This window comes from Xenopus laevis, chromosome 1L (genome assembly GCF_017654675.1).
Source record: "Xenopus laevis strain J_2021 chromosome 1L, Xenopus_laevis_v10.1, whole genome shotgun sequence".
Taxonomy (NCBI): Eukaryota; Metazoa; Chordata; class Amphibia; order Anura; family Pipidae; genus Xenopus; species Xenopus laevis.
Window position 1 is genome coordinate 59,722,920 of NC_054371.1, and position 24,000 is coordinate 59,746,919.

A 24,000-nucleotide genomic window follows, 5' to 3' on the forward strand; every position below is an offset into this window, starting at 1 on the left:
TTAGGGGCAGGGAGGGCAATCTCATGACTTTTTGTCACAAAACAAGGAAGTAAAAAAAGTTTTCCCATTCCCACCCCTAATTAGCATATGCAAATTAGGGTTCGGATTCGGTTCGGTATTCGGCTGAATCTTTCGCGAAGGATTCGGGGGTTCGGCCGAATCCAAAATAGTGGATTCTGCGCATCCCTAACTTTTACTTTCTGATTTAAAGAAATAAAGCTAAAATTTTCATTGCCAAGCAAGCTTCAGCGACCTCTGTAAAAAGGCCCACACCACAGAGCTGAAGGAATGATTGCAAGGTTTTTACACGAGAGTAAGGAAGCTTGGATTTCTATAAAAGTACCTAATACTGAGCTTATAAACAACCAGAGCTATGGATCATAAGAGTTAAAAAGTCTGAGATCCTTCGGGCTGTATGGGTTAATATCACTAGGCAATGATAGTGGGTTTGGTGTGCAAGAGATATAATTCTGCTGGGGTGTAAGAACTGCCTAGCTGGAGAGTCTATTTCTAGGGGCTGAAGCTAACAAGGGCTGGGCATGCTCAGATCTGATCTGATAGAAAAAAAACAAAAGAAGTGTGAGGTTGGAAAAAATTACATATTGGGAGTGTAAGCTGAGGGTGTGGAATCCATCGAACATTAAGTACTTATGGAGAGGGATAGCTATAGGACTAAATGGAGTTGGAAACAAAATCCAACCTTAAAAGACCAACATCGTTTCTAAGTTTTTTTCCTGTTACCCTGCACTGCTACAAACAGCATTATTGCGTTAGTACTATAGAGTTATCCACATGTGTGTGACATATTGTTGGAAGTCTTGCGTGTTGATGGTCATTGCAGATAGATACATTTTTTTAACCTTCCCAAACAAAAAATCCACCTATGTTCTATAGTCAGTCATCAGAAATTCAGTGGTGATATACAGGTTATGAAACCTAGGTCTTTTCAAATGCGCACCAGTAATGTATAAGGGTGGTGACACACTCTAAAATTCCAGGGAGATTAGTCGACCATCGACGAATCTCGAAAGAGAACTGACCTATGTATTTGCACCCTCCCATCAAAGCATGTCCACAAGCTCGTATTTATACACCACTAAAACTTAACTTTTATTACTGATAAATAAGATAAAAAAGTCCAGTGATAATTAAACATGGTTAAGACCGGGGGTAGAGGGCTGGTGGTACGGATAAGTGGTAAATGTGTGCTAGTGGAGGTCACCCCAAAACACTCTGTTTAAACACTATTCGGACATAAATATGGGGGTAGTAGACTACATGCAATGTTATGCAACACAAATCGCCCCTTAGAAGCACATAACCCAAAGGGTTAGTGGGGCCTAAATCGGTTGGGTTGTGTAAGTCGCTCACTTATTTAGCACCCCCGATGTGTACAACATTAGTATGGGTAGAGGTGCTGCTAATTGTTGGAGCGGCAGGCTTGGTAAATCCCAGAGCTTGCGTCGCTATTGGAACAACCCCCATTGTGCAGCCCTTGGTCAGCCAACCCCTTCACCCACAGCACAACCCTCCCAATTGGCGGATATCTGCTCTGATATGAGTGTTGAAGCTTCCACCTGAAGCAGTACCTTGTAAACCAACCCCTTCACCCAAAGCGTAGCCCCCCCCAATTGGCAAAGCTGCCTTAAGTTACAATTGGCAAAAGTTGCCTTAAGTTACAATTGGCAGAAGCTGCCTTAAATTACGAGAAGGTGGCGGTTGGAGAGAGTTATAGTTGCAGGTTGCGAGCAGCCCTTGGTCAGCCAACCCCTTCACCCATAGCACAACCCTCCCAATTGGCGGATATCTGCTCTGATTTGACAAATCTCGACTAATCTCCCTGAAAAGCCTTCCCGCCAGCTTGAATGTAGGATGGCACTCGGAGTGCTTCGTTTTCCGAAGTCGTCCGAAGTTGCCTCACGAGGAAACTTCAGAAAATGAACCGCTCTGAGTGCCGTCCCACTGCCGATTTACATTCTAGCCGGCGGGAAGGCTTTTTGGGAAAATTAGTAGTCGAAGAAGAGGAGATTTGTTGCTGGGCAACTAATCTCCCCGGAATCTTAACGTGTGTCACCACCCTAACAGAGGCACTCATTAGGCTGTGTTTATTAAAATTGGAGATAAACATCACAGGTGATGTTGCTCATAGCAACCAATCAGATTTTTGCTTTTGTTTTTTAACTTTCAAATCTAATTGCTATGGGCAACATCATCAGGGATGTTTGTCTTCGAGTCTCAGACATTTTGTTGCCTGTGAATAAAGGGCTCTCATATTGCCTTGGCTCTACTAGGAATTGTGATGTCCAAAACAGTTGATTCTTGCTCAGTTACAAGGCACTGCGGTTCTTTCTGCTCTAAGTTGCATGTTGGGTGGGCAATAAAATATCCCATTAATTAACCTTGATGCACATTTTTAAAGTACTGACCCTGATCTAGCATACCATTCATTTATGACACAGCACAAGTCAAAGCTGCTCACTATTTCCATATCTCTCACTTTACTGCTCGCTGACCTTATTCATCCCAACACCTTGTGTCTCATGTCCATTTTAGATTGTAAGCTATTGAGCAGGGCCCTCTTTAAAGGAGAATAAAAGCTCCAAACGGTGGGTGGTGGAGCAAATGTTAGGGCCCCCCCAAAGATTGTAATAACTTACCCAATACCCCAGGCTGCTGCTCCTGTTAGCAAAAAACTACACAGCCTTGAGCACAGCAAGCAAATGATGCTCTTGTTGTTAAAGTCCTGCTTTTAATTGTACTGTACATGTGCACCCGCACTAAGAAAGAAGGAAGGAATAGGATTGCTAGCTCACTAGTACCTCAGGTCGGTGACGTTTTCTGCACCCTAACATTTGCCACCTTCCCTTGGATTGGAGCTTTCATTCTCCTCTAAAGCCCTGTAAGATTTCTATGCAATCTTTGTATCATATGTAAACCCTTCTGTGCAAGCCCAGAATTAGAGGCACCTGCCTAGTGCACAACTGTTTTGGGAAAGGGTGAAAGGAAAAATGTTTAGTATTCAAATCAACTTCCATTCAGTAGCAGTTGCCCTTTAGTTTTACTTTTTTTATAGCAGAGGTTTTTTAGACATTATAAGTTTAAGCCTGGTTTCAGACAGGGAACCTCTGCTTTATGGTAAGAGGAAAAAAACAGCTGTAGGCAGGGACGGCATATATGTGTTTTTTCCCCTGTTTATGAGTGCTGAAATTGAGGAGGACCATGTAAACTTCCTGAATGACTGCATTCCTACAGTGATCTTTGACCAGTTCAGTCTTTCCAATCAGATTTGACAAACATGAGAGCCCATCCCTCACTCCCCGCCTCCCTCTTCCCTTGCTGGATACTGCACTTCCATCTCTGCGAGTTGTGACTCCCGCACATGCACCCAGCTCTCTTTGCTGCATTACACAGTGTGGGAACAGTCCATTTGGAATGTGAGCATTGGCAGGGGGCTGAATGTGTTCATGCAAGGGTGAGGTTTATGGACCAAACAAAAGCTAGGTAAGATGACTACATACTGAATTTCTATAGATCTATATCTATGTTTTTGTTGATGATAATATGACTTTGTTGTGAAAAAAAACAATCATTGAGAATGGGGTAATCGTTTGCACATCAAGCTGCATTTACTTTCACATATACTGTGCTGCAGGGTAAAACCCAATCCTTTTTTAAAGGGGCAGGAAGTCAAATCCGTCCATCAAGTGTTACTGTGTTCACGAGCTGCCTCTTGCCCTCCCTGGCATAAAAGCTGAATGACAGTTGCAGTGAATGAACGTATAACCATGTGTCATTTTTAACTAGCTGTAAAAGCAACTTTCTCTAGTATCGAGTAGTTATTCATACGTGATGGGAACTGTTTTGGAGCTGGTGCCTTTGCCATAATATGTTCTTCTCTGGCAGGAAAAGTTGCTCAAACTTTTTTTTTTGTTCTTTCACTGCAGAACTCTGTTTCCACTTTGTTTGATGGAACAAGTGATGTGGCAAATCTCATAACTGCAAGTGATGATAATAGTCAGGCGCAATAAACATACAGAGAACAGAGACTGAGGCTGCTGGGTTCGTAGGGGTGTTGAGGCTAAAGGTTTGGGGTAGGTAGGGAGAGCTAAATGTTCTGTAACATGGCCTCGTATTGGTACCACTGTTATAAATCATTGACCTTCAACTTGTACAAATTCCACAGAAACTGAGCTATACAAACTCCACTGGTTGTACAACACCAACTTTTTACTTGTAATATTTTTATGCTTTAAAGAAGGACACTGATAAAGTTCCAATATTCATAACTTTCCAGGGAGCAGCTGCATAAGCAGGAACCATACTCTTCAATGTCTGTAGTAGCAGAATCGATAGCCCAGCAATCCTCATAAAAGCAAGGTTTATAGCCCAACAATGCCCCTAGTAGCATAGACGGTAGTCCAGCAATGCTGTAGTATTAGGGACAATGCCCAGCAATGCTGTAGTAGAAGGGACGATTCCCAACAATGCTGTAGTAGTAAGAAAGATGCCCAGCAATGACCGTAGTAGTATGGATAATGCCGATAGTAGTATGGACAAGGCCCAGCAATGCTTTAGTAGTATGGACGAGACCCAGCAATTCTGTAGTAGCAGTAGTAGGGACGATGCCCAGCAATGCCCATAGTAGTAGGGATAATGCCCAAAGTAGTAGGGATGTTGCCTAGTAATGCCCATAGTAGTAGGAATGTCGCCCAGCAATGCACAGAGTAACAGTAGCCTCAATCAGTGTTGTTGCTACAAGCGAGCATGGGGAATTGCTATCTCAGTTTTGTTACACCACTGCTAGGAATTCCTGTAGTAGGTTCGAACATAACCCAGGACTGAATGTGGTAGCACGGATAATAACCAAGCAGAGCCTGTAGTAGTAGTAGTAGGGGTAATCGCTTATTAACATCTGTAGGCAGGGATTATAGCCCAGCTGTGCCTTTAGTAGTTATGTCTGTGAGAAATGAGATAAAATGTTGCAAAATGGCAACAAAAAAGCCTTCATATAATTGTTAGCCAACCTTTTCACTTTCGTTTGTACCAGTACTATAGGGGTATGGGTGGCCTTGAAAAAAAAATATATGTGTGTATTTATATATTCACTTATTACATTTAAAGGGTGTTGTCTGTACTCTGTTCTTGCAAGAACAAATCTAAAACAAAGAAGGTGCTATGTTCTTGGGAATAATAATGTGCCGGGGATAGATCAGAGTAAAGGGGTTAATGTGTAAAATTTTCCTATAAACGATGAGGTATTTGTTGAGCAGTACAGCACATTTCCAGATGTTGCAGAGACCTGCTCTGCTCTCTCTCTCAGCCTCCCCATCCTGTCGCGAATCCAAGCCAACCGTGATTCATAAAATAAGGGGGGTGCATGTGCTTTTTTTTTCTTTCTTTTTTTTTTTTTTTTAAAGCTCCAGCTCTGATCCGAGACTGACCCGTGGCTGAGGATACAGCTGCATGGAATCACTTTCTCAGCAGTTTCTGTGCCTAATTTTAGTTCTTGCTTTGGTTAGTACTGACAGGTTTGGCACCCTAGTGCATAATTATGGCCATTCACTGTGGCTTCTTGCTTCTAGATGCGAAGCACATGATTCTGCAGTGAACAAAAGCTATGCAATGGTTAAAAGAGATAAAAAGGCAAATAAGACAGTTTCAGTTTGCATTCACTCTACTTGTGTGAAAAAATGGGAAAAAAAAATTGGGTGTGGCTTACGATTTCTAATGGGCCATTGTCACTTTACAAAAAGTTCCGCAGGCTATGCACCTCGTTCAGGTGTATTTCTGGTCCTGCAGTTCTTTATGGACTAGTGCTTTCATGGCATTTAAATAGAACAGACTGAAATACATGTATTATTATTTTTTATTAATATTAACCTTTATTCATATACTGTAGCACCAGAATATTCTGCAGTGCTTTCCAGAGATTATACATTATTCACATTAGTCCCTGCTTACAATTTAAGGTCCGGTCACATTCACACACACTCTAGGGCCACTTTTATCAGGGACCAGTTAATCCGCCTGCATAGTTTTTTAGAGTATGGGAAGAAACTGGGGTACCCAGAGCAAGCACAGAGAAAACATACAAAAATCTTTGCAGATGGTGCCCTGGCTAAGATCAAACCCAGGACCCCAGTGCTCCAAAGCAGCAGCATCAGCATCCAGTTCATCAAATGAAATATATGGATCGGTTTAATAGCATCACATCTTTAGGGTTTGTGGGAACCACGTTTGCTCAGAATCTCAGGATTCACGCCACTTAAAAGGATACTGTCATGGGAAAAAAAAATTCAAAACACATCAGTTAATAGTGCTGCTCCAGCAGATTTCTGCACTGAATTCCATTTCTCAAAAGAGCAAACATATTTTTTTTAAAACTGACATGGGGCTAGACATATTGTCAGTTTCCCAGCTGCCCCCAGTCATGTGACTTGTGCTCTGATAAACTTCACTCACTCTTTACTGTTGTACTGCAAGTTGGAGTGATATCACAGCCCCCTAACAACAGAACAATGGGAAGGTAACCAGATAGCAGCTCCCTGACAAAAGATAACAGCTGCCTGGTAGATATAAGAACAGTATTTTATATATTTAAGTTACATTGAGAAATAACAGCCTGCCAGAAAGCAGTTCCATCCTAAAGTTCTGGCTCTTTCTGAAAGCACATGACCAGGCAAAATGACCTGAGATGTCTGCCTACACACCAATATTACAACCAAAATAAAAATACACTTGCTGGTTCAGGAATGACATTTTATATTGTAGAGTGAAGTATTTGCAGTGTAAACAATGTAGTTTAGAAATAAAAACTGCATCATAAAAATCATGACAGAATCCCCTTAACTTTATTCACATCCAGATTAGATTTAATAGGCGGCCTTGGCCCTCTGCCAGTTGGTCTTTGTTTTTGTACGTCCCTGTTTAGTTGGTACATAAGAAAAATAAGCAAGCCTAGAACATATCAAATGTAATGTAAACTGACATTTTGTTATGGGGCTTACAATGAATTTTACTTTGGTTTGGTTTAGAACTGAGCTCATCTATTGCATCAATTTTAAAACTTACTGCCCCAACATTGGCACCAGCTCAGTACTTCTCAACAGCTCTGATCAGGTCCTCTTGCTCTAATGTTAACGTCGGATTCAGCTTGCATGCAAATGGGGATGCCCACTCTCTGGGATCAGTTGTCTCCGCACCACACAGACGCAGCACAATACAAAGCAAAACTGTTCCTCTCGGAATGTAAAAATTGTCAGATAAGAGTTCCATGACAATCATGAAGAATTTAACCTTGGTGACTCCCTTCCCTACCTATTATATGGTACCGAGGGTGTGACTAGGCACCTTTTGTCTATAGGTATGCACTTTAGAATCATTCTTTGCGAGTTTATAAAATTGGATAAATCGCACCTCCGCAATCCCACCCAATTTTCAATCTATTTCATTCAGAACTGCCATCTTCAAAGGTGTTTGTCGTCTGCAAACACTTCCACTCTGCTGATTTAATCCAGTAAATCAGTTACATGTTCACTACCCACGCAGCTGTACTAAACCAGCCATAGTATAGGGAAGAGCCATCCTTCTTTAAAAAAAAAAAAACACTAGGCCTTCCAGGATCTCTCTTTGTCAACTTTTCAATAGCAAGTTGGTGATTCAAGAAGAAACAGAGCATCAGTGTCTCTGCACCACCCATGCAAGCCTGTCTATTTATAATGCTAATTCTACATCTGTTCTAGAACTCCCTCATTAGATAATCTGACCCACAGAATTTATTTAACTATTAAACAGGCAAGCAAGATTCATTGTAGTCATTGACAAACCTTGAAATTAAAATATATTGTATGAATAAAAGTGGAGGTTTGTTTGGATATATAACAAATTTGTTGCTGATTATACTAATGTAACAATGAAACAAATGTATTATACTAATGTAACAATGAAGCAAATGTATAAGCATTGTCTTAAAATAAATCAAACTTATTTCCTATTTTACTAATTTATTCTTTAATCCTCTTAATTTATTCTTACTCCGACCCATGAATTGTTGCACTATTGTTTTGCCTACCCATAGTACTCTCTTTGAGCTTATTCATTTGGGCATATGTAGTAAAGGTACATAGACACTGACCTTTCAAATATAAATGTAAGCCATAGCAACAATACTTTAGGTAGTGTAGGACTCATATAGAATAAAAGTCCTTGATTTGGCACAGGAGCTAATATGTTTTTGGTGCTAACACCTCATTTTTAAAATAGTGGGACTCATTTATAAACAATGGGCACATTAACCAATAGCAACCAGTAATCAGTGATTAGATTTTTCAGGCAGCTGCAGGTAGAGCAATGAAAGCAAACATCTGATTGATGCCATGAGTTATTTCCCAGGTGCAAATTTGCCCAGTGTTTATAAATGGACCCCATTAACAATGGATACATATGAACCCTGTCAATTATTTTTGGTTTGAATAATGAATTTATGTCATTTATAGCAGCCGATTATAAGTGATAGGAATGTCTCATTATCGCTAGCCTCATCTTAAGATGGCCATACCTAGGGAGATCCGCTTGTTTGGCAAAGTCTCCAATGAGCAGATCTCTCTCAGATATGCCCACCTTAAGGTGGGCGAGATCTGGCTTATCCGATTGTGGGCCCCAAGGGGGCGGATTGAGGGCCACATCAACGAACCAATGTCTTCCTCAATCCGACAGGATTTTCAACCCCGCCTGATCAACATCTGCCCGACTTTCAGCCAGATATCGATCGGAGAAGCCTGTTGGAGGGCCCCCAAAGCTGCTGACTTCATCTGTTGGCAGCTAATATCCAGTGTCGGACTGGGATGCCAGGGGCCCACCAGAAAACCTTAGATGGTGGGCCCACTTTCCAAACTATTATTCCTCCTCTCCTCAGTCAACCTCTTTATTCTCATAGTCTTTTATATCTACTTACTATACTTTATTCTTCCATTATTAAGCCTCTTTTTTACCATAAAGAAATACGGAATGACCATGAAATAGGCCAAATGGTTAGAAGCAAGAGGCCCACTGACACCTGGGCCCACCGGGAGTTTTCCTGGTATCCCGATGGGCCAGTCCGACAGTGCTTATATCTGCCCGTGTATGGGGGCCTTTAGAACACAGGGTGGAACTTGTCTCCTGGAGTCATGTTTCCTTTTCTTTTTTTTTTACGGAAATGGAAACCAGTTCACTATCTGCATGCTGTTTTTCTAGCTGGTATAAAGTTCCTTTCCCACACCCCAACATATGAAGTAAAGAAGAATTCACAAATGGAAAATTTAGAAGTAAACTGATTATTTTAAGGAAATTATGGAGAACGGTTTTTTTAATTAGTCTTTTCTTTTTCATTCCAGAACGCCCCGAAAGAAATAAACCAGAGCACCGATTTCCTGGGTAAGAGTTTAAATGAATTCTAATGGCAGAAATAAAAGCGCATGTGGTGCCCTAGGCAAATGTATTTTATAATATACACCGATCTCCAGGAACAGTGCCTATAAATACAGTTATGCTTGAAAACTGGTGCTTGTTTTTGATGTTGTCATGTTTTAGCAATCACACAATTCTGGGCAAAGTGTGCTGTGTATTTTGTGCTTTAATACAAACCTACATTCAGTGCTTGAATTGGGGCGGGATGGGATCCCGTTACTTTTTTGAAAGGGGCGGGATGGAACGATTTATAATACCGGAACTATGTGGAACCGTTTTTTTAAAAAAACTTCCCTTTGTTTTTGCGCTTTAGTGTAGGTGGGAGCGTGCGCCATGTGGGACGGAGTTCCCTTCCAATCCAAAGTATAGATAGGCATAGGCGGAGATAGGCAGAGAGGAACCCCGCCTGCTGTAGTCTGCAGAGAGGAAGCCCGGTACAGGAGGAGGAGCCGATGCAGCAGTATCGCGTTGGCGCGGCACAGCGCTGGCCTGTGTTCAGGGTCTGCTGCCTCACCTGCTCCAATTACTCACACGCAGAGTCGCAGACACCGGCCGACGGCCGTCAAGTCAGTGTTTCACCGGTGACCGGGTGACCAGCCTTCTCTGCTATTCTGCACAGCACACGCAGGACTCTCCCTGTCCCAGGTCAGGTCCCTAGTCGCAGTCCCAGCCAACTGAGCGAGCAAGGCCCAGGTAGGCACTACGCACAGCCACGCCATCCATCCATCCATTCCTGATTCAAATGGAGGTCCTGATTCTGTCCCCAGAGACCCTTAAATTAATATTTCAAACTATCGCCCTCGTATGGTCTAGTGTCCCAGTGCCTAGGTAGAAAATTTCAACAGATAGGAATGTTTGGGACAATGCCACCCTTATACTATTTTCCTTTTCTGATCTTTAATTAATGAATTGCTGGCCTCTTAATTTTTAAGTTAATTAACTCAATTTTTAATATTTCGTTTTTTTTAAGCACATGCACTTTAATTAATTGATTGGCTTATTTATTATATTATTTATATACCAAAATAATTGATTAATGTATTAATTGATTGATGTGCTGGCACTGTATTGATTTGGGCATTATTGCATATGATTGAATTGGCACTTAGCGCTTATTTATTTATTTATTTAAATATTTGTAGAGTGTGGGGTTTTACTGCTGCTCTATTTAAAGGATTTCTAGCCATGTTGTCATGTAATCAAGACCTTGAGCATCTTAACAATTTACTATTCCTTGCCCCTGATCTTTGAAGGGGTGATTGAATATTTGAATATTTGAATTATGGTTCACTTTTTAAGGGAACTTTTTTTTTAGTATGTTATAGAATGGCCAGTTCTAAGCAATTTAGCAATTGGTCTTCATTAATATATTTTAATTTGTTAAAAAAAATTGAATTATGTTGTTATTATATTTATAATTATTTTGCCTCTTACTTGACTTTTTCCAACTTTCAAATAGAAAGCTGACCTATCGGAAACAATTGCTCTGTTTTTTAGCTTTTCATTACTCCTTTCTAGTCAGGCCTTTCCTATTCATATTCCAGTCTCTTACTCAAATCAGTGCATGGTTACTAGGGTCATTTGGGCCCTAACAACCAGATTCCAGAAATTGCAGACTGGAGAACTGCTGAATAAAAAGCTAAATACCGGTAACTCACAAGTCACAAATAATAAAAAATGAAAACCAATTGCGAATTGTTTCTGAATATCACTTTCAACATTATACTAAAAGTTATTTTAAAGGTGAACAACCTAATGAACAGGGGGGTTCCACTTCCACAGATAAACTATTTAATCAGATTTATGTTTTCTCAGAATTGCTTCTCTCTTGCCACTTCCTTGCTGCCAAACTTTCTGTTCATTGGCCATGTTTTAGTGATCTTACTTGCTTGTCTGGGATCAATTGAGTGCCCATTGGCCATTTCTACAGTGATTATACTGGCACAGCTAGGGTTTGCACGACTTGGTTATGTTTTTTAAGTGGTTGTGTTTTTTAGGGGGTGTGGCCAAAAAGTGGGCATGGCTTTGTAGACATTTTTTCGGCGTGCTTAAAATGGTCCTGACTTGCGTTTTTCTCCTGTGTGTGCCATGATGTTGCGGGAGCTTGATTGGTGTGAGCATGTGTGCAGCATCCTGCCAATGTGCCAATGTGACATGCTTAATGCGTATGTACAATGTGTGTGTGTATTTTGTGTGTATTGTGCATGTGTGTGTATAGTGCATGTGTGTGTATAGTGTATGTGTGTGCATAGTGTATAGTGTGTGTATAGTGTGTGTGTATGTGTTTGCATAGTGTATAGTGTGTGTGTGTATGTATGTGTGTGTATATAATGTGAGCAGGGCCGCCATTAGAAATCACGGGGCCCCGTACAACAAAATTTTTGGGGCCCCCTGGGCCCCGCCCACACTGACGACCAAGCTCCGCCCCATATCCCGCCCACATCGCAGTTAAAAGACCACACAGACATCAGCGCTAAAAAAGTAACCCCCCCCCCACACAAGTTGTAAAAAGCTATTGATGGTCAGGGCCCCCTTATAAAAAAAATTGGGGCCCCAAAAAAAAAAAAATTAAAATTTTTTTTTTTTTAAAAACATTGGTGGCAGGGGCCCCCTGTTAAAAAAAACTTGGGGCCCCAACAAAAAAAAATGTAAAAAAAACTAAAAAATAAACAAACATTGGTGGCAGGGGCCCCCTTCTAAGTTAAAAACAAATTGGGGCCCCAAAAAAAATTTGAAAAAAAATTAATTTTTTTTTGAAAAAAAACAAAAACATTGGCGGCAGGGGCCCCCTTATAAGTTAAAAACAAATTGGGGCCCCAAAAAAAAATTTGAAAAAAAATTAATTTTTTTTTGAAAAAAAAAAAAACATTGGCGGCAGGGGCCCCCTTATAAGTTAAAAACAAATTGGGGCCCCAAAAAAAAAATTTTTTTGAAAAAAAAATTTTTTTGAAAAAAATATTTTTTTGAAAAAAAAAAAATGGTGGCAGGGGCCCCCTTACAAGTTAAAAACAAATTGGGGCCCCAAAAAAAATTTAAAAAAAAAAAAATTTTTTTTGAAAAAAAAAAAAAACTGGTGGCAGGGGCCCCCTTACAAGTTAAAAAAATTTGGGGCCACCAAAAAGAAAATTAATTTTTTTTTTAAAAAAAAAACCCAAAAAAAAACAATGGTGGCAAGGGGCCCCTTACGAGTTAAAAAAAAAAAATTGGGGCCCCAAAAACAAAAGTTTTAAAGAAAAGATTGGTGGCAGGGGCCTATAGAATATTAAAATAATACATTGGTGGCCAGGGGATTAAAAAAAAAAAAAACACAAACTGGTGTTCAGTAGAATTGAACTCATGGCTTCAGTACTTCAACTTCGCCTCCTTTCGTGACTTCGGGTCTTTTCACCGCTTCAGGACTTCAATTTCGGCTGTTTTCGTGACTTCGGGTCTTTGCGCTGCTTCAGGACTTCGGCTTCGGCTGTTTTCGTGACTTCGGGTCTTTTCGGCGCTTCGTGACTTCGGCTTTTTCCGTGACTTCGGGTCTTTTCGTCGCATCGGCTTCGGCTTTTCGGCACTTCCGCATTCGGCACTGAAGAGGCAAGACGTACGGCTCGGGCGCTCGTAAGGGGGGCCCGGATCTTCAAAAAAATGCAGCGCTGCCGGGCCCCCCTTCATGCCCGGGCCCGGTACGCTTGTCCCCCCTGTCCCCCCCTGATGGCGGCCCTGAATGTGAGTGTGTGTGTGTACATGTATGGCCACCAGCCTGCCGGGTCTCCACATTGGCCGGTTTGTCTGTGTGTCCAGTGTTCCAGGCTCTTCCTACTGCAATCACCTGTATGAGTATGTGGGCTAGTGACTTGTTTTGAAGAAAACAGGAACCGGCCAGGCAAAACAGGCTCCATGTGTGTGTGTGTGTGTGTGTGTGTGTGTGTGTGTATATATGTGTGTGTACTGTGTATATGGACTCATTGCTCTTATCCGGGGCACAATGACAGTACCTGAAATCTTGCCATGCGCCTGACTAGTAGCTTTATGTGGGATTGAGCAGGAGAGACCGACCCACTGGCCCCTGTATGGTTGGTTCTTGCAGAGCAGAGTCAGTATTCTGTTGCGAATGTACAAAATTTTCACATGTTTAAATAACCGGATCTCCTGTTACTGGCTCAGTTGTGCATTTTTTGTATAATGGCAACGCTTGAGAAGTTGACCCCTGACTTGAGATGAATGCGCATTGTGCAGTTGCGCACTTTAAAAAATGGTGGCTGAGGTAGGCAAATAAATGAGTTTAGCAAGGCAGGGCAGATGGCTAGGAAAGTCTGGTGGCAGAAGAAGTACAGAATGTGTGTGTGAAACACGGGGAGGATGGCTTTACTCACTGAAACAGCTAAACGCCTATTAAGGTCTCTTGGAATTTGGCAGATAAGGGGAGAGGCCAGAGGGAAAAAACACTTAATGGGCAAATGAGTCTGAATTTAGGGAAATAAAATACAGCAGAGGGTGGAATAAAGTTAAAGGAGGCAGAATGCAGAGAAGGTCAGGAATGAGCTGAGAACATTAACGTATATATAAATGAATGATAGGGCAAAAGAACATCAGGGAAAAGTAGATAATGTACACAGGAAGAATGAGAACATATTTTGCTCTATTAAAGTAGGAAACTTTGAAGCAAGTAGTAGGATGTGGGTGAGAACAGTAAAGAAAAAGAAAATATGTGAGGATGAAATAGAAAAGATTAAAGGGAAAGTTTACCTAGCAAAATGATTTTTTTTCAGGACAACCAAGGCTTTCACAATCTGCTGATATATTTTGTGTGAGTCCACTTCTGTAAATTTACAAGCTTTTAAATGCATATTCTGTATATACATTTCATTTGAAGCAACATAGGGGGTTCATCACAGTGAGGTTGGGGAATGCACTGCCGGGTGATGTTGTGATGCTGATTCAGATAATGACTATAAGAGGGACTTTTTGGACAGACATAATATCAAAGGCTATTGTGATTCTAAACTCTATAGTTAGTATAGATATGGGTATATAGAATTTATGTGACAGTAGGGAGGGGTGTGTGTATGAGGCTGGGTTTTCATTTAGAGGGGTTGAACTTGATGGACTTTGTCTTTTTTCAACCAAATTTAACTATGTAACTATGTAAATGTAAAAAATTAGGGTCATTCTATTTCTTGCAATATTAAAAAAAATATTTTTGATAAACATGGAAATAGCAAAATAACTGGTGGGCGAGACCTATTAAAAGTGGGTGTGGCCTATATTTGTGGGCGTGGTCTAAAAAAATTTGCGCCGCGCTAGGCGCGGCACTTCGACCATCCCTCCACCTTTTTGAACCCAATTCAAGCACTGCCTACATTTTAAAAGACAAAAAAATTGTTGACTATATTGATACCATAGTGTATTGTGAGGAGTTAATAATGTCTCAGCCCAAACCAACTGACAAATGAAGCTACTTTCTCTTAACCAGTTTACCTTTAACCCTTTGCAAATGCATGTATGGGTAGGGTTGCCACCTGGCCGGTATTTTACCGGCCTGGCCGGTAAAAATGATGGTTGATCCCAATGTTATTAATAGGGAAAAAAGTTAAATATATAGGAAGGCCGGTATTTTTTTTCCAGAAAAGGTGGCAACCCTATGTATGGGTATGTCATAAGTCAGAATTATTTAAAGATCTTATAATGTTTCCATTTTGTTTGGTTTTATAGTTGTTTTATTTCAAAAATGTAATAACAACTGGAAACAGTGTTATCCCTTTCTGCGCATCTGTTTTTGATTCTTGAAACAAAGCATGTCAGTTCTAATCCAAAAAAATCTCAATTTCCCACAATGACTTGGCATGCTTTTTACTTAGGTCTCTTAATCAGTTGTCTGCTGCTACATTGTTTTAACAGTCCGGAGAACCAGTGCAAAGAGTACCAAGGGATACAGAGATACAGATTTCAGTGGCTTCTACAAATAACTTTAAAACCACTGAAAATTTGTAAGGAACGAAAAATATTGGAAAGTTTCTGCAACATTTTATTTTTTTCTTTACAACCCATGGTAACTAGCACTATAAAATATTGCAATACCCAAGCAAATGCAAGCATGCTAACCTTTCTTCTGCCAAAAATACCGCCTTAAGATTAACATTTGAATTGCGGTATCTGCTGAATGGTATAATAGTGTGAAAAGGCTTCCCTCATTACTTAGGAGATACAGTTTCCTGCAAATAATTCTGCCACTGCCAAAAATACTAAGTCACAGTCCAAATGCTGCTTCGGCTTGGCTCTGACCCTCGATGGGAAGGCAGGTTGGAATTAAAGTGGCAGGGAATGTGTTTATTGACTGCTATGCTGAGTGATTTAAATGGATTAAATCTAAGGTAAAGCAAATTATGGGTCATCAAGTTCTTTGCAGAAAAGCACCATAGTGCTGCTGTTAGTGCTGCTGTTACTTTAATTTATGTTATGCTATTTGCTGGCTAAGCAGATAATGGGAATGGTGTTCATCTGAGGACTCAGAGGGGTGGTCTTAACATAACTTTTATATTTCTGCCTTAGAAGAAGCCAATTTTTCTTTATAAACAAAACCTAATAGATAGCATGTGTTGGCAACTCAAACAGTCAACTTAAGGTCATCACGAACATTGTGAAATGCAAGAAAACTTGCTGATTTTTAAAAAATGTTTGCTGTATAATATGATTAAAGGGAGCTCTTTCACGCAAACCGATATAGGGCTCATTTTCTGATTAAAGGAGCAGTTCACCATAAAAGTGAATTGTAAGCTAATGTGGAAAGTGGTAAAATTGGAAAAGAAAAGCTAAACCCCCGACTCTGTTTTTGAAGGAGAACTAAAGCCTCACTAAAGAAGTAGATAGAAATGTTGTACATTATGTTTTGAGCTTCTGTACCAGCCCAAGGCAACCACAGTCCTTTAACAGTAAAGATCTGTGTCTCCAAAGATGCCCCAGTAGCTCTCCATCTTCTTTTCTGCTGATTCACTGCACATGCTCTGTGCTGCTGTCACTTACTGAGTTTAGGGACCCACTCACAATATACCGTACACATAGAATAGAAATGTCACAATATATGGCTGATTAGTAATTAATACAGATAATTACTAGATGGCAGCACAGAAACCAGTGCAACTAGCATCAGCATTTAATAATCAAATTTATTTTCTGCTTGTAAATTTGTGACAACCCCTAAGCTTAGCTTCTCAACAGCTGCTCAGAGCCCACTGATCATGAGTGTCGCAGACACTTTCCAAGATGGTGACCCCCTGTGACAAGTTTGAAGTCCTGGATCATTGCTGCTATTGACAAGCTGAAACTTTATTCTGGTGCAATAAGTTCAGTCAAATATTCAATTTTTAGCCACAGTCACTTTTATGGTTTAGTTCTCCTTAAACCAGTTGTGCCCAACAGAGTGTGTCCTTAGCAAAGTGGATTGGCAGCCACCGTCTTCGGCCATGTCTCATCCAATATCTGTCTCTCTGGTTGTCATTGGGAAAAGAGGAGTCAGCACATGGATTCTCAGTGTTCTTTGGAGATGGTGCATGTTCTACAATGGCCACTTCTCATTGACAACTGTGTAGTGAAAGATTGAACAGCACCACCAACTCTTCAAGTGGTTAAAAAACCTTTATTTGTGCTTTTGTGGGCATCACTGCAATGTTTCAGGCCATGCAGCCTTTTATCATGCTTGATGCTTGTGTGTGTGTGTTTTTGTGTATGTGTCGGAGGAGTTCCTTAGAAAGACTTTGTTTTCTTAACTAAATACTTGCGTTTTTTTTTTGGATGACACTGTAAATGCTGTGTATTGGTAAAAGTATGCAGCTCTCATGGGAACCATCATCTGGAGACTTGGCCTTGAAAGCTGAGTCTCTCACAGATAAACAAACATCTGCTCTCTTATCTTTGGGAGGACATAATCTGGCTGAAAAGATGTGTTTGCACAGTGTAGGGCTGTATGTAGAGTTGCTACCTGGCCGGTAAAAATGATTGTTGATCTCAATGTTATTAATAGGGAAAAAAGATAAATATATAGGAAGGCTGGTATTTTTTTTTTCAGAAAAGGTGGCAACCCTAGCTGTATGCACTCTTTCATGTAGGTATCTTGTGCTGGTTATCATTTTGTATAAGTTCAGCATATTAAACGCTGCATTAGTACTTACCGTAATGTTTGTTTTATAGGAGCAGAATGCAGAGCAAATATAGTCATATGAAAAAGTTTGGGAACCCCTCTTAATTCTTTGGAGTTTTGTTTATCATTGGCTGAACTTTCAAGCAACTTCCTTTTAATATATAACATGCCTTATGCAAACAGTAGTATTACATGAATACTTAGTTGAGCCTCCTTTTGCAACAGCCTCTAGACGCCGCCTATAGTACAATTTGATGGCTTTCGAGCATGGACAGCCTGCTTCAAATCATCCAATAGATTTTTGATGATATTCAAGTCTGGGGACTGTGACGGCCATTTCAGAATATTGTACTTCTCCCTCTGCATAAATGCCTTTGTAGATTTCAAAGTGTGTTTAGGGTGATTGTCTTGTTGGAATATCCAACCCCTGCGTAACTTCAATTTTGTGACTGATGCTTGAACATTATCCTGAAGAATTTGTTGATATTGGGTTGAATTCATCTGATCCTCAACTTTAAGAAGGGCCCCAGTCCCTGAACTACTCACACAGCCCCACAGCATGATGGAACCTCCACCAAATTTTACAGTAGGTAGCAGGTGTTTTTCATGGAATGCCGTGCACTTTTTGTCATGACCAAATAACTAAATTTTTGTCTCATCAGTCCAAAGCACTTTGTTCCAAAATGACTGTGGCTTGTCTAAATGAGCTTTTGCATACAACAAGCGACTCTGTTTGTGGCTTGGGTGCAGAAAGGGCTTCTTTCTCATCACCCTGCCATACAGATATTCTTTGTGCAAATTGCGCTGAATTGTAGAACGATGTACGGATACACCATCTGCAGCAAGAAGTTCTTGCAGGTCTCTGGAGGTGATCTTTGGGTTGTCTGTAACCATTCTCACAATCCTCCGCATATGCCACTCCTGTATTTTTCTTGGCCTGCCAGACCTGGGTTTTATAGCCTGTGGCCTTCCATTTCCTGATTACATTCTTTACAGTTGAAACTGACAGCTCTGAGATAGCTTTTTGTAGCCTTCCCCTAAACCATAATACTGAACAATTATTGTTTTCTGATCTTTTGAGAGTTGCTTTGAGGATCCCATGCTGTCACTTTTCAGAGGAGAGTCACACAGAAGCACAACTTGCAATTGCCACCTTAAATACCTTTTCTCATGATTGGACACACCTGTCTATGATGTTCAAGGCTTAACAAGCTAATCCAACCAATATGGTGTTGCCAGTAATCAGTATTGAGCAGTTACATGCTTTCAAATTAGCAAAATTAAAAGGGTACCCACATTTTTGCACAGCCAGTTTTTCACATTTGATTTAATATCATACAACTGAATGCTGCTTCACTAAAAATCTTTGTTCAGAAAACATCCCAGTACTCAGATGTTAATGGTATATGAAAGAAATACCACTGTCATCTTTTTTTGTTGAAAATGGAGTAAATTATTATGCAAGCTGAGAGGGGTTCCCAAACTTTTTCATATGACTGTAGAAACCAGAGCCTTTAAATAACTTCCCTCTGTTGCAGGGCTGGGCTAGAAAGGGTTGTTGCGTGAGATGTTTGTGTTGCGTGAGATTGTTGCACAAAGCCAGCTCCAACTAAAGAATTTGGATTGAGATAATGGAACAGCCTTTTTTGTTTTCCTTTTATAAAACAGAAAATCTCCAAAATCAAATTTAGATTTGCTGTTCCCTTTTATACTTTCAGAGTGCATTATCTGTTTCCCCTAGAAATATTAAAATCTCTTCTTTCTGTTTTACAGGCAAGGTCCCTTATCCTCAATAAGAGCAGTCATTAAGAGAAGTAAGTTGTTCTTCTGTTCTTTGAATGCATTTTGTCATCTTTGAATGCATTTTGGATAATGTGGCAACACTTTAACTTAAAATACTAGCTGAATACATATTTTGGAAATAATATATTTTACAGTATTTTGAGAACTTGTGTACAGGTATGGGACCTGTTATCCAGAATGCTTGGGACCTGGAGTTTTCCTGACTTTCCAGCATTCTAGTCTACTAGAAAATCATTTTAACAACAGGACTGTTTTGCCTCCAATATAGATTGATTATATCTTAGTTTGGATCAAGTACAAGCTACTGTTTTATTATTACAGAGTAAAAGGAAATAATTTTTATAAATTTGAACTATGTGATTAAAATGGAGTCAATGGGAGATGGCCTTCTGTAATTCAGAGCTTTCTGGATAACGGGTTTCAGGATAATAGATCCCATTCCTGTACCACTATTGTAGTCACTCGTCTTTTTTCAGATTTTTTTTTTTAGAATATATTTAACATAAAACACAATACACAGAGTGAAGTTAAAGCTGATGAATGTATTTGTGTTCTCTGTTCTGCATAGCTTCAAGAACTACAACTCAGAGTGAGCAACAGAGAGAGAGAAGGTACTTGTCTTGTAAAACCCCTTCTTTAAATACCCCCCCACCATGATGTTTTTGATGCAGCTCAACTGCCGCAGCAGCACTACTACTTCATTTAAGTTCACCTTTTGGGCCCCATAGGAGGAGGGCCCTGTAGTAGTTTCCCCACTGTACTCTAACCCATTAACGTTCCACAGACCTCCTTCAATATTCTGCCTGCTTGGAGCCCAAGGCAACATTACTATAACCTTATTTTGCTTCTCGAGGTGCCTTTACTTTTTGCGGTAGGGTATTTAGGGGCAATTATAAATGGGTATCATGCGAGGCTCTTTTGAAAACAGTAGACATGAGGCTTTGTTTAGACAACAAATTAAAGATGACTAAACACTGCCGATAAATGCTGCAATAAAACTCAGACGTTTTTAGATGCACACAATAGAAATTGGTAGAATGCCAAGCCAAATTAATTATTATTTTTGGTGTTACTGTTTCTATAATACATTGTTGCTAGAAAAACAGATAAGATACAGATGAGTAAAGATCCAGTACATATGCAGCTTAAAAAAAGAAAACACACAGGACTGTATTTGTTTTTTTATTTACCAGAGGCAATTGCAAGTTAAATATACATCGCTTTACTAACTATGTACAGACTACAATATATATTCGGTATATAGTTAGTTTCGCTGCCAGTAGGACCCACAGCAATATCATTTATCCCCCTCCCCCACCACTAAACTTCACTGCTACAAACATCTTTTCACTAATATACAGATCTGCATTTGTTGCCTGTTCATGTGGTTTTTTTTTTCTTATGGTCCTTAACTACTGGGAAATGAACCTTAACTTTGTGTTTATAAGTTGCTTGAATGTGTCCCAAATATTCCAAGTGCTGGGTAAGTGGGTGGGATGAATCATAACAAGGAATTTAGTGTGGCCAGTCAGCATTACAGGGTTATGGGAGGGGTGCAGGGGGTTGGGGTTGCTGTAGTTTCAACTTGCAAGGGCAGGACTGTGAATTCTGTGTATATTGTATATTGCAGTGAAAGGCCCATCCCTTGGTACAGCCCAAATTAAGTACTGCAAAAGTATAATCTATATATATATATATATATATATATATATATATATATATATATATATATATATATATATATATATATATATTATATTATCCTGTGTGTTGGTAATATAAGAACATAGTTATTATGTTCATATAGTTAACACCAAACTCAGGGCCGCCATTAGAAATCACGGGGCCCGTACAACAAAATTATCGGGGGTCCCTGGGCCCCGCCCACCCCAGAGCCCCACCCCAGATCCCGCCCACTCCACACAACAGTTAAAAGACCACACAGACATCAGTGCATAAAAAGGTAACCCCCCTCACACACACAAGTTATTAAAAGCTATTGATGGTCAGGGCCCCCTTATAACTGTGGTGCCAGGGCCCCCCTTGAAAGTTTTTTTAAAAAATTGGTGGTCAGGGCCCCCTTACAAGTTAAAAAAAATAATTGTGACCAGGGCTACCCTATAAGTTAAAAAAAAAAACATTGGCGCCCAGGCCCCCCTTACAAGTTATAAAAAAATTGGGGCCCCTAAGAATATTTTTTTAAAAAAACATTGGTGCCAGGGCCTCCCTTACATGTTAAAAAAAATGGGGCCCCAAAGTATATTTTTTTTAAAAAAAAAACATTGCGCCAGGGCCCCCCTTACAAGTTAAAAAAAATTGCGGCCCAAAGAATATTTTTTGACAGCAGGGCCCCCCTAACAAGTTAAAAAAATTGGGGCCCCAGAGAATATTTTTAAAAAAAACATTGGTGGCACGGGCCTTTAGAGTATTAAAATAATACATTGGTGGCCAGGGGATTAACAAAAAATAAAAAAACACAAATTGGTGTTCAGTAGAATTGAACTCATGGCTTCAGGACTTCAACTTCGCCTCCTTTCATGACTTTGGGTCTTTTCGCTGCTTCAGGATTTAAATTTCGACTGTTTCCGTGACTTCCGTGACATCGCTTCAGGACTTTAATTTCGTCTGTTTTCGTGACTTCGGGTCTTTTCGCCGATTCGGGAGTTCGGCTATTTTCGTGGCTTTGGGTCTCTTCGCCGCTTCGGGAATTCAGCTTTCAGCACTTCTGCTATTCGGCTGATTGTGACTTCGGAAATGGTTGCACGGCTTTGGCGCTGTCAAGGGGGGGGGGGCGACTCTTTCGAAACTGCAGCACTGCCGGGCCCCCCTTCAGGCCCGGGACACCCGTACCCTCTGCCCCCCCCTGATGGCGGCCCTGACCAAACTGGCAATCATAACTAAGAATCTCTGTATGACTCTGATAGCAGTAGGATGTATTATGATTCATCTAAAGTTAATTTAATAATATTTTTATAATATTTTCCAATAAGTGTGTATAAAGGTTTATTTACTGTTTCCCTAGACTTGTGTCACATCATCAGAAATACTTCAGGGGAGAATGGGAGTGGCTGCTGTCCTCCATGACTGTAGTGTGTATTTGCCTATTGCTTCACATACAGGGCAGATTTCAGTGCAAAAATATATATATGCCATGTATGTGAAATAACAACCAGACACTGTGATTGTCAGAGGACATACCAGTCAGGGAGGATGGCAGCCATTTAGTGTTTTCCTCTGGCATATTCATGCGAGAGGAAAAAAATGCCAGCCAATAAGCCATGATTAATATAAGCAAAACAGCTAATAAAATAACTAATCTTCTTCCTCTAGACGCCCAGAGATAACAATTGTTGCTGCTGAGCCCATTGGTCCAGGATCTTGGTTTCATGGTGGACCACCAGCTGGACTGGGGTATCCTCCTCCGCCACCCCCACAGTGGAGGCCTAGTGAACCTCATCCGCCAGAGGTCAGCATCCATATCTTCACAAACTAGAGGAAATACGTTTGGTTTTAAAATCTTACTGATTCAAACCTTGCTTTGAGCATTTGGCAGAGGTTCCCAAACTAAGCAAACACAATCCAAATTGGTGAAATTGTGCTTTTGGATGATGTTAAAATCGTGTATGATTTAGTGGAATTACACTTTGTTATACCACAGCTGGGGGTAGGGTTACAATGAACAAAGATTACTCTACAAAGGGAGTTTAAAGCCTAAAATCTCTGAAAATCTTTGATTATGGGGAATGAAAATTTCAGATGAATGATCTTGACTTTGTTGAGATAACGTTGCCTTAGTGTGCCATCTCTGTTGCTGTTGACTGTAAAGAAGGCAAAAGTGACTGATAAAAACACTTATCTCTTTGTATAAGCGTTAAACTCCTTTTTCTCAATTCATTGATGCAGCACAGTCAGCACTTTTATAACTGAAAAAAAAGTCTGTCTCATCTGATCTAAGTGCCTGTTCTGTTTTCTCAGTCTTTCCTGTTAACTGTTTGTGTACAGTGTTTGGCCAGTCAGATCACTAATACAAGATTATAGTTGTTATATAGGAATATTCTACAACCTAACCTGTCAGTAGGGCTGTTACCCAAAACACAGAAAGGTCCTCCTCTGGGTCCAGACTGGACTGTTATCTTCACATACTAGTTTGGGTTCCACTACATAATTTCCTTTTTTTTGCTATAACCGTCAACTAATATATGCCTTTACTTTTATTTATTCTACTGTTATCCAGACTCAACTGAATGTTGAATTTCAAATATATATATATATATATATATATATATATATATATATATATATATATATATATATATATATATATATATATTTTATGTAGATTAAATCAACTGATTTAAACCTCCATCTACTCTGATAGCCTGTGGTTATGGTGAGTAATGGTGACTGTATTTTTTTTGTACATATTTCTTTATCTTCTTGTGAATGCAGATTTTTTTGGAAGGGTCAGTATGCAGCAGTGCTCTACATGCTATAGAGTGGAATGAAAATGAAAGCAGAAAATACTCCCTTCTCTCTAGTAGCAATGGTATTTGAAGGCAAGAAAGCAGAAACCATAGTCCCAACAAAAGACAAGTAAATTGCAATAAATGGTCAATAAAAGGATTTTTATA

The 24,000-nt window shown here is 40.0% G+C and overlaps 1 protein-coding gene across 2 annotated transcripts in view; it reads left to right on the forward strand.

Moving 5' to 3' along the window:
* The window catches only part of sh3d19.L (SH3 domain containing 19 L homeolog), a 70,759-nt gene that overhangs the window by 13,410 nt on the left and 33,349 nt on the right, over positions 1–24,000 (forward strand). For both annotated transcript variants that reach the window (XM_018231447.2, XM_018231439.2), the window contains 4 exons: positions 9,375–9,414; positions 19,340–19,380; positions 19,938–19,980; positions 22,700–22,835. In XM_018231447.2, the coding sequence (XP_018086936.1) occupies positions 9,375–9,414; positions 19,340–19,380; positions 19,938–19,980; positions 22,700–22,835 (260 nt within the window). The remainder of the gene's footprint in view (positions 1–9,374; positions 9,415–19,339; positions 19,381–19,937; positions 19,981–22,699; positions 22,836–24,000) is intronic.